The 14,340-nt window shown below is 36.1% G+C and overlaps 1 protein-coding gene and 1 long non-coding RNA gene across 2 annotated transcripts in view; both read right to left on the minus strand.

Annotated features, from left to right (window-relative positions):
- Positions 1-3,879: 3,879 nt before the first annotated feature.
- LOC118738576 lies at positions 3,880-10,904 on the minus strand. The gene is made up of 3 exons (XR_004992898.1): positions 10,877-10,904; positions 10,636-10,818; positions 3,880-3,971 (listed from the first exon to the last, which is right to left on the minus strand). It is a non-coding gene; the product is annotated as an uncharacterized LOC118738576 (long non-coding RNA).
- A 991-nt stretch (positions 10,905-11,895) lies between these two features.
- LOC118738577 overlaps positions 11,896-14,340 on the minus strand; it is a 20,318-nt gene continuing 17,873 nt past the window's right edge. Inside the window, exons 5-6 of the mRNA XM_036469516.1 lie at positions 12,880-13,116; positions 11,896-12,815 (exon numbers count right to left, since the gene is read on the minus strand). Of these exons, the coding sequence (XP_036325409.1) occupies positions 12,024-12,815; positions 12,880-12,894 (807 nt within the window). The 5' untranslated portion in view covers positions 12,895-13,116 and the 3' untranslated portion in view covers positions 11,896-12,023. The remainder of the gene's footprint in view (positions 12,816-12,879; positions 13,117-14,340) is intronic.

The raw sequence follows: 14,340 nt of genomic DNA on the forward strand, positions 1-14,340 counted from the left end.
GGTTGAAAATCGTCCATATTCCATATTTGTGTATGGTTGTTTTTGCCACCTGTTCAACTCAACTGTTTCGCATTTTGTTTTACTTTGTATTTGAAATTAAACTTTAAAATAAAGATAAATATGAAGATGAAGAAACAAGTGATAACGATGAAGACAAAAAAAGGCTAAAGTGAAGATAAAGACGGAAATTAAGATAAAGGCGAAAATGGAGACAATGAAAAATACATAAGAATTAGGTTAACAGAGTTGAAATTTTCCGATAGGAATCAAAATAAAATCGGCCATACAGGTTACTGAAATTTATCGAATCGTCGAAGCTTATAATTATCGAAATTTATCCATGCTTATTAAGTTATCGCAACGTATCGAATTATTCAAACTGATCAATGTTTACTGAGTTGTCGAAATTTATAGACAAAGAAACTTAGTTGTCTAAATTTACGGATAGTTATCGAGCTATAAAAACGTGTGGGATTAACGAAATTTGTTAAGTTAAAGAAATGTATCAATTTATCGATATTTATTGAATTATCAGACTTATTTATAGACTTAACGAAATTTATCGAGGTGTCGTAATGCATGGAGTTCTTTTCAACTTACAGAGTTATCGATAATTATTGATCTACTGAAATTGGTTGGCTCAACGAAGCGAAGTTTATGGAATTTTCAAAATATATCGATTTATCGAAATTTCAAGGTTATATAAGCTTGTCGATTTATCACTGCTTATCGAATTTAATCATCTTAACAGAGTGTAACGAGTTCTCAAAATGTTTAGATAGTTTTTGAAAAATGTGGAGATGTCAAATGTAAAAATTTAGAAAGGTATCCAAAGTTTTTACATTTTTGAGTTATCGAAATTTATCGAGCCATCCGATTTCACAGTTATCGAAATTGATCGAGTTAACGAATTTTGTGGAGTTATCGAATTTTAGTGTTCCTGAAATTCATCGAACTATCGATATGTATCAAATCATTGAAATTGAAAAACTTGAATGTATCGGGTCAATTCCAAGTCCTGCCGAAGTCCTCCAAAGACCTTCTCAGATAAAAAACAATTTAGTTACGTTTTAGCAAAAGATTTTCCGGTTAGTTAATTTGTACCGTATAAGTTTTTCTACGTGTTAAGTTAGAAAACCTCTCCAAGGCTTCTAAAACTAGAACGAACTGTCGAAATTCGACAGTAATTGGCACTCTAGTATAAAATAAATCGTCTTCTGCACTCAGTAATGTTTTCAGCCCGCCCAAGTCTCCAGCCATAACATTGGCTCCATCAGTGCACAACCCAATTAGGTTTCTTATATTTAAAGGCAGGATTGGCAAATGTTTAAGAGTTACAATTGACAAATATTTATATGCAAGATGATGTTTGAAATATATATTTTTATAATTTACAATTTAAAAACTTAATTTAACTATCCGACCAAAATTTTACTTTGCCTACCAACCAACCAAATGAAAAGTAAACGTAATTTTGACATTGAACTAGGTACAATATATTTGTGCGATATTTCTTACTTATTTGGATTTTTCTGGACGATCAATCAAAACGCTTTCGAACACGTGAACACAATATTGAGTATTGTTGAACCTGAAAACCACACCGTAACTCCGCCACTGTCGGAGGTGTTGTCATGAGTTGCCCAGAACGATTTTAACATCGTGGCCAGGGCAGTGCTCATATGCTTCCATTAAGCGATCGTAGGACTACACAGAAATCTTCGTTTTCAAATTTGTATGGAAAGTTTTACTTTTAAAAGCGTTTGAAAAAGGGTTTTGCACTTGTAATATTTATTTAAATTTTGAGAACGAAATCTTTCAGTGCCATTTCCAAAATCCATGTTTTTGTTTTTGATACGCACATTTTCAAATCGATTTTAAAAAACATTGTTTGATAATTGAATATGCGCATGTTGAAACTAAATCCTACAATGTTTCTTCTTCATTTTAAAAATATGCGTTTTCAAATATGATATGCACATTTTAGTTTTATTAAATCACAACAAGTCGTTTGATACATACATTGCCAAAAATATATTGATATATACTTATAAATAAGTTACAACATTTAATAAATGAAATACAGATGTTGAAATATCTATACATCTTATAAAATAAAGTCCCAAAGTATGTATGTATGTAATGTAATAACTTCGCACAGACTGCTCCGAGTTGAAAATGGTTGTTTGGTTGGCACGCCAGTCGTTTCTCCTCTGTGCCAACTGACGCCAATTGGAAACGCCAAGTGAAGCCAAGTCCTTCTCCACCTGATCTTTCCATCGCAGTGGGGGCCTCCCTCTTCCTCTGCTACCACCAGCGGGTTCCGAGTTGAATACTTTCAGAGCTGGAGCGTCGGTGTCCATTCGAACGACATGACCAAGCCAGCGGAGCCGCTGTATTTTAATTCGCTGCACTATGTCCATATCGTTGTAAAGCTCATACAGCTCATCGTTCCATCGTCTGCGGTACTCGCCGTCGCTAACGCGTAAAGGACCGTAAATCTTCCGCAAAATCTTTCTCTCAAACACCCCAAGAGCCGCCTCATCGGATGTTGTCATTGTCCATGCTTCTGCGCCATATACCAGCACGGGCATGATGAGTGACTTATAGAGTGTGGTTTTCGTACGTCGAGAGAGGACTTTACTCCTGAATTGCCTACTCAGTCCAAAGTAGCACTTGTTGGTAAGAGTGATTCTACGTTGGATTTCAATGCTGACATTATTATCGGTGTTAATGCTGGTTCCCAAGTAAACGAAATTCTCTACTTTCTCGAAATTGTAACTGTCAACAGTGACGTGGGTGCCAAGGCGCGAATGTTCTGACTGTTTGTTTGATGACAGGAGATACTTCGTCTTGTCATCCTTTACCACCAGACCCATGCGCTTTGCTTCCCTATCCAACTTGGAAAAGGCAGAACAGACTTCGCGGTTTTTGTTACCGATGATGTCGATGTCATCGGCATAAGCCAGCAATTGCACGCTCTTGTAGTAAATTGTTCCTGAGCGGTTCAGTTCTGCAGCTCTTATTATCTTCTCCAACATCAGATTAAAGAAGTCACATGAAAGGGAGTCGCCATGTCTGAAACCCCGTTTTGTGGCGAACGGCTCGGAGAGGTCTTTTCCAATTCTGACGGAGCTGGTGGTATTGCTCAACGTCATTTTACACAGTCGTATGAGTTTTGAGGGGATGCCAAATTCAGACATAGCGGCGTATAGGCAACTCCTTTTAGTGCTGTCAAAAGCGGCTTTAAAGTAGACAAATAGGTGGTGAGTGTCGATCTTTTCTCGCGGGTCTTTTCCAAGATTTGGCGTATTGTGAATACTTGGTCTATGGTGGATTTGCCAGGTCTAAAGCCACACTGATAAGGCCCAATCAGTTCATTGACGGTGGGCTTCAGTCTTTCACACAATACGCTCGATAAGACCTTGTAACCTATGCTTAGAAGGCTGATCCCGCGGTAGTTGGCGCGAATGGCGGGGTCACCTTTCTTGTGGATTGGGCAGAGCACACTTAAATTCCAGTCGTCGGGCATGCGTTCATCTGACCATATTCTGCACAAGAGTTGATGCATGCACCTTATCAACTCCTCGCCGCCGTACTTGAATAGCTCAACTGGCAGGCTGTCAGCTCCAGCGGCTTTGTTGTTTTTCAGCCGCGTTATTGCTATACGTACCTCGTCATAGTCAGGCGGTGGAACGTCGACTCCGTCATCATCGACTGCGGGCTCGGGTTCTTCTTCTCCACAACTTTCCGTGCTGCTACCATTTAGTAGGGCGGAAAAGTGTTCCCTCCATAATTTAAGTACGCTCTGGACATCAGCGGCAAATACGTCTCGCTTCCCTCTTCAGATCCCTATAGCGGTCCCACATAGCGCGCGTTGCGCCCGATCGCAGCGTGGCCCTGTAGGCGGCATCTTTTTTCTCTGCAAAAGCTTAGCTATCTGGGAATAATTCAACAGTATTTGAAGGAACCTATAAAAAGGGCGTGTCAATATGTCAAAATGTAGTAAAAAATCATGTTTTTAAAACTGCTATAAATCAAAAACGAATAAATCGATTGAAATATTTCTTCTTTCTAGTTAAACTTTGAAATGATTACTTATGTTCTGCATTAAAAAAAATAGTTAGTTATTTTCTAATATAACATAAATTTATGAAACAAACTTTCTTACTTTTTCAAAAAAAGGCTGTTTGTGTGTATGTTCGCTGTGTGCCAAATGTACAAAGCTGCGTTAAGCGGGAAGAAGCAGGCAATCCTCCAAAAAATTTGCGCCTTATATAAAGCTTATTTTATATGATCATACGGTTTCCTCGGCAGGCAGTAGTAAAACCTCCGAGTGTACATATTTATTCCATCTTTCTTCTCAAAAAAATTCAATCGCCGTTTGGAGTTGGCGTCAAACTGTAGGTCCCTCCTCTATTGTGTGACAACATCAAGGCGTACGCCACGAATCGGAGGAGAAGCTCGGACATACACTAACATAGTATATGCAGCTATGTTTGGCGGGTGTGCCTAGCTTATGTTCAATTTCTAGCTTCTGTTTTGGTACTAAGTTCCCTTTTTTTGCTAGAAAGCTAACGAAATTTTTGAACTAAGTAAAACTGATTCCTTATTGTTGTCATATTAATTTTCTTATTCAGTAAAAACCATACTCTCTCATATTTGCTACTGTTTGCTCTGTTTGGAACTGCATTGCTGTTGCAAATAATTTTCTTACTGTGAACAGAATACTAACCTTAAGAATGGGATTGAACCCACACAGCTTTGGTAGCAACCAATTATATCAAGAATCTTTGCACACTCAGCTACAGCCATGTATGTAAATGTGCTTTCAAATGTTGAGTTTGAATCAACTCAACTCGCTGTGTTGATGCCGTCAGTTTATAAGGTTCTTTCTCTCTCTCCCTGAGAGACACTGTTTTAACTAAGTCTTATATGTAGGTCATATAAAATAAGACTTATATAATCCCTTATAATAAGGCATCACATGGAGTATAGTAACCTTTTTATAAGGCCTATAAGCCATGTAAAAAAGCGCTGCAAGCAGCGCCGCTACCGTATTGCTTATTTCTTACAACTGGTCTGCCACCTTTTTGAGCATCTACCACTCAAGGTCAGAAATCCACCAAATATTCGCGTTTTTGAGTAGTTTTATTTTTGCTCAACAAAATCTTCTTAATTTTAAGAGCAAAAATTGTCCAACACTACCAATATATGATAACAAGAATGATATAATACAACAACATTCCGCAATCTCGGCGGCGATGAAATTGCTCAGGTAAAAGTAAACAAACCCGAATGGGAGGATAAAATAAACAGTAAAATAGTAAATTTTCTCAGTAATCAATTTTACGACAGGAAACAGGGTTTTATTGTGTTAAATAGCAAAATATATGATTTATAAAAAGAGTTTCTGGCGAAAATGCTAAAAAACTTAAAAATGCTTAAAAAATTTAAGTGCATCTAATATTTTTGAGGCGTTGTTTACTTGTTGCTGTTTGAGAATTGACAAAATCGGTAAATCACAAGTAGCGGTTTCTGGAACGTGCCACATTTGCTCGCTACATCGTGATGTGATAAAAAGAAAAGCTGGCAGCCCTCCGCAAGGTTGCACATATCTCTTAAAATATGTTCGAAAAATATCTTGATATGGAAAAAACTGCTCTACACTGTCAAGGGAAAAAAGTGCCAAAACTCAAAGCAATTTTTAGCTCAACTTGAATCCTGCACTTTATTATAATAAAATAATGAGATCTACCACATTTTTTCCAGATTCTACCACACAGAATATTTTTTTAAGTCCGATCACTAGTTCTTACACAATAGCTGTGTTTATTTGGGTTATCCAGCTCAGTATCACGATCATTTCTCACGGAAACGGTCTGGATCATTCTTGTTGGAGTTGGCAGCACTAATTTTATACTACTAGCACGAGGAAGACGAAATTATAAAAATGAGCTCACTTAATGGGTAAAAGTATATTTTAACGAAATAATATTCACTTAAACAAATATTTAGCGTATGGGAAATTTGTTTGAAGCAAGTTAAAAGAAGCAATGGCAGAATATATGTTTGTGTATACATTCATTTGTCAGTGCTACCAAACCGTACTGCCATATTATCAGCCAATGTGTAAGAACACTTTAGGGCATCTGTTCATTTGTTTTGTGTTAGTGTATACGCTCACTGTTCGCTAACTCCAGTAAACACGAATAATCAATTAAAGCTAAAATCATGATTTATTGCTCACAATTTTTGCATTTCCCGCTACAGTGTTACCGCTGAAAATTTTTTGAAAGTCGCAAAAAAATTGTCACAGCTGAAAAAAAGTGTCTTCAAGTCATTTAAATGTTTTATACCATGTATGTAAAGATTTTCATTATTTTATCTTTCGAAACTTATTAGGGCATATTCATAGTCGAAATAAAATCGCCTCTAACGTTAGTTTTAGCTCTTTTTCAAGGGAAAAGCTGGTTAGAGTAGACTTTATTTCATCTATGACTATGCCCCATTATTTTTAATAAATTGTTAATTGATATCATCATTTAAAAAAAGTACTTACATCATTAAATAAATAATAAATTTAACACAAATAAATTGGGGGAAATTCTAAGTTACAAAAACGGTGCATTAATTCATGCTACTTCTGGGCATTTATTCGGAAAATGTTTGACATAATAAAAAGGTTGAAATCAGTCAGAATCTCGCCAGAGGTGTGATTTGTAAGTTCGTTTGAAAAGTAAATACTAAAAGCATTTTTAACGCGTAAGAAAAATATAATTTATGAAGGAATTGTCAAAATGTGTATATAGAATTTTAAGTCAATGAAAAGGGGCAAAAGTCGCATGATTTTTTCGAAAAGTTTCAAAATAAGCCTATATTAAACAACTAAGAAAGTCTAAGTTCGGGCGGAGCCGAACATTAAATACCCGGCGCAAGTATTAAATATATGTTTTCCACATTTCCGAAAGCTACCGCCGTTGTGTATAAATTTCAAGTAAATTAGCGTCCTTAAATTTCGAAATATTGAAATTTCAAGCATTTCTGAAATTTACCGTTATATGAAAAGCGGCCGTAATTTTAGTCCGATTTCAACAATTTTCAACGGTTTGCTTTTATGTGGCAAGCACAATAACCATACCGAGTTTGGTTCAAATTGGTAGAACGGTTACCGAGATACATATATGTGATCATAAGTGGGCGGTGCCACGCTCATTTTCCAAAATTTTATCACAAACATATTTCTTTGTTAAGAATTGTTGTAACCATCAATTTTGAATAAATTAGCTTTAATATTTACTGATTTATCGAATATTTCGTATTTCTCTAAATTACCGTTATATGAGATGTGGGCGTGGTTATTGTCCGATTTTAAAAATTTTCGGGCATTTGGTATGCTGTATCGGTACCAATAACTGTGCCAACTTTAGAAGAAATTGGTGCAGCGGTTACCAAGATATAAACATGTAACCATAAGTCTCGAAATTCGTAACTATAGCATGCCTAAAAACGAATTCTGTGTCGGCGGCGAGATAAAAAATATAAATCGATTTGTGTTTGTAGGAAATATTAGTGGTGTTCATTTAAACAGATAAATTTGCCTTTCGCATATACGTATATTTTTATACACTGATTTATATAATCGAGCAAAAAAGAATCTTTGTTGCCCCTTATCGAGAAGCTTGTGTCCGGTTTAGTTATTTTTACAATGGGGGCGTTCATAAGACGTAGCTGTTTAGCTCATCTGCTACGAAACTGTTGACAACTGTTGAACCCAAGGCTTGATGAATATGCTGCCAAATGATCAGCTGATAAATGTAAACAAATTAAATTGCGATTAATAGAGATAGTTGCGCCGATAGTATTCACAGTTCAACGCTGAGCTGCCGCCATGTTGAAATCGATCAATGTTGTAATGAATTAAACAGTGTAAAATTATATAGCAAACATCTTAAAAACATATATGTATTTAGAAACGTAGTATTATTATAAAATATTTTAGTTACTTTATCACATCAGTAATATAAAATAGAATACATTTATTTGCAACTGCCACCTAACAAAGCGGCGTTAAAAGCGTTCCTGAAATATCGCGCGGAAACTGAATTCGTTCCGCCTCACAGGCGAACGTTAGTATTCTAGGGTTAAAATAAAGGTTTCAAATTTCCGACCACTAGCTTATTAATAAATTCGGTTTGCACTATGCACTTTTTTGCAAATTTCGATGTGGGTTCTGCGCAAAAATACTGTGGATGGCGTAGCCGGAGTGATATGCACAAGGAATGTTGTATACCTTTGACATGCGGAAGCCCCTCTTCTCCGGCAATACAGAAAGGAGAATTCTACTTAAAAAGAGTAATAATCTCTAAGCACGGCCGAAGGCACAAGCAAGCGCAACAGGTGGTCCTAACAAAGTGCATGTTTTCAATGCCATATATTACGTAAGGGAGTTTTCGCCTGATTTGAACCCCCCCTCCCCTCACGTAATAAATTGTGAGATTTAATTGATCCCCGCCGCAGATCTTACGTAAGATTAAAAATCCCCTAGAAATGTTTTTTCAATTAAACATTAGAAAATACTATATATTTCCATCAAACAAATATAGGATGTATGCCAAGTCAGTCTTAAAACCTTCATTACATAGTTATACTAGTCATTCTTTTTTGTCGGTTTCTTTGGTCCACGGTCCAGCCAGCCAATCTGAAAGAGGAGTAGCCACAGGGAGATCTCGTACTTCTTTTTCACTCAAAGGTATATCATTTTCACGGTCCACTGAAATTTCTTCTTGATTCACCCACTTAACAATATCCTCTGTTTCATTTTCTGTGATGACACACATGAGCTCTCGCCCGCGTCGTGAAATTATCCTCTTTGCTCTTCGACGCTGAGGCTCAGAAAAGATCAAGTGAAGCTTTTTGTGAATGCTTAGGTGCTGTCCATATATTACGTAAGGGAGTTTTCCCCTGTTTGTGTTCGAGCTGCATTTTTCGGTTATAATAGACACCGAAGAGCAACGTTTTTTTAGAAAAATAGAAAATTTAAAGCAAAAGTTGTAAAAAATTGTAATATCCTCCGTATTTAATGTATATTTTTAATTTCAATGCAATTTAGTACTTTAATTGGGTGAATTTTCGTATTTTATAAAGAACAATTTTGAATAAGAATACAAGGAAAATAATATTACGTAAGAATCTACGGGATGCCCCCTCCAGTCATATAAGAAAAAGTAAGAAAATTCTAGATCCGCCCCCCCCCCCCCCCCCCCCCCCCCTAAAAGTCTTACGTAATATATGGACAGCCCCTAAGCACTTCATGAGTGTTTTTGAAGTGAAACTTCTTACTGGAGTTCGGAGATGGTTGCGTTAAATATTTAGCACCGAGTCATAAAATCTGTATCGTTCGCTCGATTTTCAAAAAAGAGGTGTAAATTTAAAGGGCTTGTCCTTTGGGTGTGCAACATAGCTTTAGTTCCATGAAAGGACTAGCCACATGTTAGAAAACCGAATTCAAAATTTATCTGCCGCAGAGGGTTGCGTTAATTATTAAACACCAAGTCATAAAATCTGTATCGTTCGTCCGATTTTCAAAAATGAGGTGTCACATGAAGGCCCTCGTCCTTCGGGTGTGCAACATAGCTTAGCCAGTGTTGGCAAAATGTTAATCTGTTTAACGATTAAAATGTTAATCGCGATTGACGATTAAAATTAATTAATCGTAATCAACTGTACGATTATTTTTTTAATCGTTAATCGCTGTCTGCGATTACTGCTAATTAATTTTAGTCATTAATCGTTAATCCAAATAAAAAGAAAATCTGATTAAGTTGTATAGTTTGTATGAATTTGGAACCAAACACCAGTTATAGTAATTATTTTGTGTTTTACGCTTATAAAAAGCACATAACATAAAAAAATATCTATTATATTATTATATATTAAAACATAGTTTTGTAAAACGTCTGTTGGTATAGATCTTAATGAAAATGCACACCAAATTGCTTAGATTGACAAGGAAACCCGCATTAGCCATACCCGATTAACTGGCTTTGGGTGCACAGGAAAATTCCAGCACAAATTAATTAACCACCAAACGTTCTTAATCAAATTAAGGATTAATGATTATAAATTATTTTTTTTAATCGCGGGTACGATTAACTGTTTAATCAGATTAAAATTAATGATGATTAACTGTAATCGGATTGAATTTAATCGAATTAACTAATTGATTAAAAAATCAATCGATTATTGCCAACACTGATGCAAACATATGTAAGTTTTTAATGATAGCTAGCTAGTATTTTAAATTCTATTGCAAAACATTTTAATTATAATTTTGTTTTCATACTTAATTGACTATAAATAAATTAACGTTTTTATTTTAAAAATGTCTAGTTTTATTTTACTTGTTGAAAATAGTGTCGCACTACTACTTTTTGGGACAATATTCTAAAATGTTTCATTTTAGTTTTTGTTCTCCTCAGTAAAAATGTTAATATTCTACAACGATCGTTTATATTTTGCGAATGTTTCGTTTCAAAGTCGTAAATACAAATACTGTATTTTTTTATTTTGTACGAAGTAAAATTATATCAAAAAATTTTAATTTACAATTTCTTTTACAAACTTGCGTCTTACCTGGATCATTTCTTCTGTGTACTATTTAGTTTCATCGTCCTTCTCCTCAGTCGAGGTGTTGACACAAATGAGGCTTAAGTGGTTGAATTTAACTTTAATGCGGATCGTTGCGGTTCTTTCAATGATGGAAGTGAACCTGGAGACGAGGTTTCGTAATCTTCGCTCAACTAGAAATCCCACATTCTAAACAAAAAATTTTGTGTAGATTTCCTAGCTAAAATGTAGGTTACTGATTTCCTACCTTATTATTCGCGAAATGACATGCTCGATTATTCAACGAATAGTTCGTTTAAATTTCGGACTTTCTAGAGTGTAATATAGTTGCTGTGGTGTGCGTAAATTTACTACGAAAGTGTGCACAAGCTACAAAATACACATCTGCTGTTTGATTTCACGCGTAGAATTGTGTAAAGTCGCTAACAAAAAGGATTTTTACACACGAAAATGTGTAAACGAGAAAAATACATTTTCATCATGTAAATTCACCAAAAAATCCTAAAAATAAACAATGATAATAAATAATAATAAATAAAAACATATATAAAATAAATAGAAAAAATATATAAAAAATAAATAGATAATAAATAAACTCGATTTATAGTCGCATTTTTAAACAGATTTTTTAGAGTACACACCAAGATGTCGCATGATGTAAATTTCATGCAGCCGTGTCCCGTTCATCGGATTTCCTTGATTGCAATGATGTCAGTCTTATATCAGACATACACTAATTGGATAGAGGCACGGTGCCTATAAAGAGTCCGGACAATCCAAGGGCTGAAGCACGACTATGGGGTGTAGCACTCCCTTGGCTTTCCGTTAGGTTAGCCTGACTTAAAAAAAACTAGCGTCTTATTTTATTTTACTCTCAACAGCATTATTGAGACTTGTACGAAGATTTGTGTTTTTGAGGAAAAATGAAAAAAGCAACAATGTCTTTGCGGTAAAAGTTACAGCTGCTATTTCCCAGATCACCATATATCCTCATCAGACTTATTTATCTAGACTTCAGTAGGAATCCAACCTGCATTAAAGATGTGCAACGTCAGCAACCCTAACCACTGAGCTATGCACACCCCGTAAACTCTTGTTGCTAATAAATTTCCTCATGCAACCTACTCCAATCAAGTTCGGCCTCTATTTATACTTGATGTATGGTTGTTATTATAAATTCTATACATTTATTAATTTTCTAAAACTCTAGGTACTTTTTGTATAATCTTCATAGTTTTCACAATATTCCAATTATTTATTAGCAGTAACAGTAACAAGCAAAGTTCATAACAGTTTGGTTAATATGATTCATACAACTAATTTAATAATTCAGTTCTTCAATTAGGTAATAGGTAACAATCAATACTGGCTGGGCCATCTATCATGAGCCTCATTTAAAAACGAATAATGGACGAGGGCAAGTAAGCGTTGCGGGGAGCGTGCACTTCTGGCGAGCGAACAGGAGCCTGTGAAGCAAAGTTGTGCACAGGGGCAACACCACTATTATGTGCTTGAGAGCTTCCACCCAATTGGTCGTATTGTGATTGGATGGCTTGCTGGGCGTTGGCGGCATCTTCAGGAGTGCGGTATTTGACGAAGTGCACCTCGGGCCTGTGGCTGCTTTGACTTTGAATCGCATTGAGTTTGTTAGCCAAATCCGAGATGTCGCTCTGTTTTTGCAAAACATAGATAGCGGTTTGGTCTTCGGCAGCGTGCTTGGCCAATTGGAGGGCTGCATTTTCGAGACCTTGGTTTTCAGGTCCTTTGATGAAAACAACACGCAGGTTCTGTTTTAATGAGTTGGCAGCTTGTTGAGCAGCATCAGCATTATCAAATTCCTGTTCGGGAGCAGTATATGTGAAGTATTCTTTGTTGAATTCGGCAGGTGACGAATACGAAGGGCCCACGCTTCCAAAACGACCTACTGGAGCACCAATGCCGCCTAAGTCCGCAGACCCTCCAAGACCACCTTCCAAACCACTGAGCCCACTAAAGCCACCTAGGTGGTCATTGCTGCCCAAGCCACTAAGTCCTTCATTGCCACTCGATCCTTTTAATCCGGTGAGTCCTCCAAAACTACCTGAAGATCCACCAGGGGCAAAGGAGAGCCCAGAGTCTGAGTGAGCTACTGGACGATAATTGTAACCCAATTTATCAGCGGAGGCTGTGGCCATTACGCACATAACCTGCACAAAATAAAAGTTTGTTATATTCAATTATTGTTTTTCTACTACAAATAATAGTACTTACGATAAAGAAGCGCATCTTTAAATTTGGTTTGATACTTCTTGGTGAGAATATAATTATTTTATGATGATTTCTAGTCTGTAGATTTTCCTATTTATACAAGTAACAATCTCTGTATTAATAAACCAATCATACCGCTGTTATTTCGCTCATTATGGTATAGTTTTCGGCTCTCCCCAGCAGAGAGTTTTACTGTTATTGCTTGATTTTTTTAATGTTAAAACCCAGTGTTGCCAAGTTCTGAATTTGAAAAAGTACAAAATCACCAAATTTTTTATTGGAGGGTTTAATGGACTTTGTATGCATACAAGATTCAAATTAATAAACATTAATATTTCTTGCTCGCCGGTCGAAGGTTCGTTATTCATTTTATTGGTAAGGCTGATTTTCATTGGGTCAAAATCACTGACATCAAAAACTGCCTTCATCTGACAGCTGTTCATTACATTTTAAAAACTGACCAAATGTCGATACCGTAGTGCGTGTCAAAGACTGTCGTCAAATTTCGGTGTCAGATAATTGATATTCCGTTTTCATTACTGATGTCAAATGTGAAGTTAAATATTATAAAAGGTGTAGAATACCGAAATAGTAGCTTTAGACAAACGAAAAATGTAACTGGATAGAACTCCTCATGGTGATTTCAACCTTACCAAAATTGTTTAGCGAAAGCTACCGCTACATGGTAAGCCGGTGTGTATAAATTTTGAGTAAATTAGCGTTCTTAAATTTCGAAATATTGAAGTTTCAAGCATTTCTGAAATTTGCCGTTATATGAAAAGTGGTCATAATTTGAATCTGATTCCAATAATTTTCAACGTCTTGCTTCTACTTGCTATACCGAGTTTGGTACAAATTGGTAGAACGGTTACCGAGGTATATATATGTGATCATAAGTGGGCGGTGCCACGCCCGTTTTCCAAAATTTTACCATAAACGTATTTCTTGGTAAAGAATTGTTGCAAGCATCAATTTTGAGTAAATTAGCTTTAATATTTATTGATTTATCGAAGATTTCGTATTTCTCCAAATTACCTTTATATGGGAGGTAGGCGTGGTTATTGTCCGATTTTAAAAATTTTCGGCCATTTGGTATGCTGTAGCAAGACTAACAACTGTGCCAAGTTTGGAAGAAATTGGTGCAGCGGTTACCAAGATATACACATGTATCCATAAGTGGGCGTGGCTACGCCCATTTTCCAAAAATGTACAATATTCTTATTTTTCGTCTAAAAATTATTGTAAAAATCAATTTTGAGTAGTTACTAAAATATCGCAGTGTTCGTATTTCTGAAAATTACCGTTATATGGGAGGTAGGCGTGGTTATTGTCCGATTTTACCCATTTTACCCGTCCTACGCCCGAAAGAAGTGCACATACCATACCAAGTTTCGTTAAGATATCTCAATTTTTACTCGAGTTATCGTGTGCACAGACGGACGGACGGACGGACAGACAGTCACC

The sequence above is a fragment of the Rhagoletis pomonella genome, unplaced genomic scaffold (genome assembly GCF_013731165.1).
Source record: "Rhagoletis pomonella isolate Grant_MI unplaced genomic scaffold, Rhpom_1.0 Rhpom_scaffold_00004, whole genome shotgun sequence".
In the NCBI taxonomy this organism is placed as follows: Eukaryota; Metazoa; Arthropoda; class Insecta; order Diptera; family Tephritidae; genus Rhagoletis; species Rhagoletis pomonella.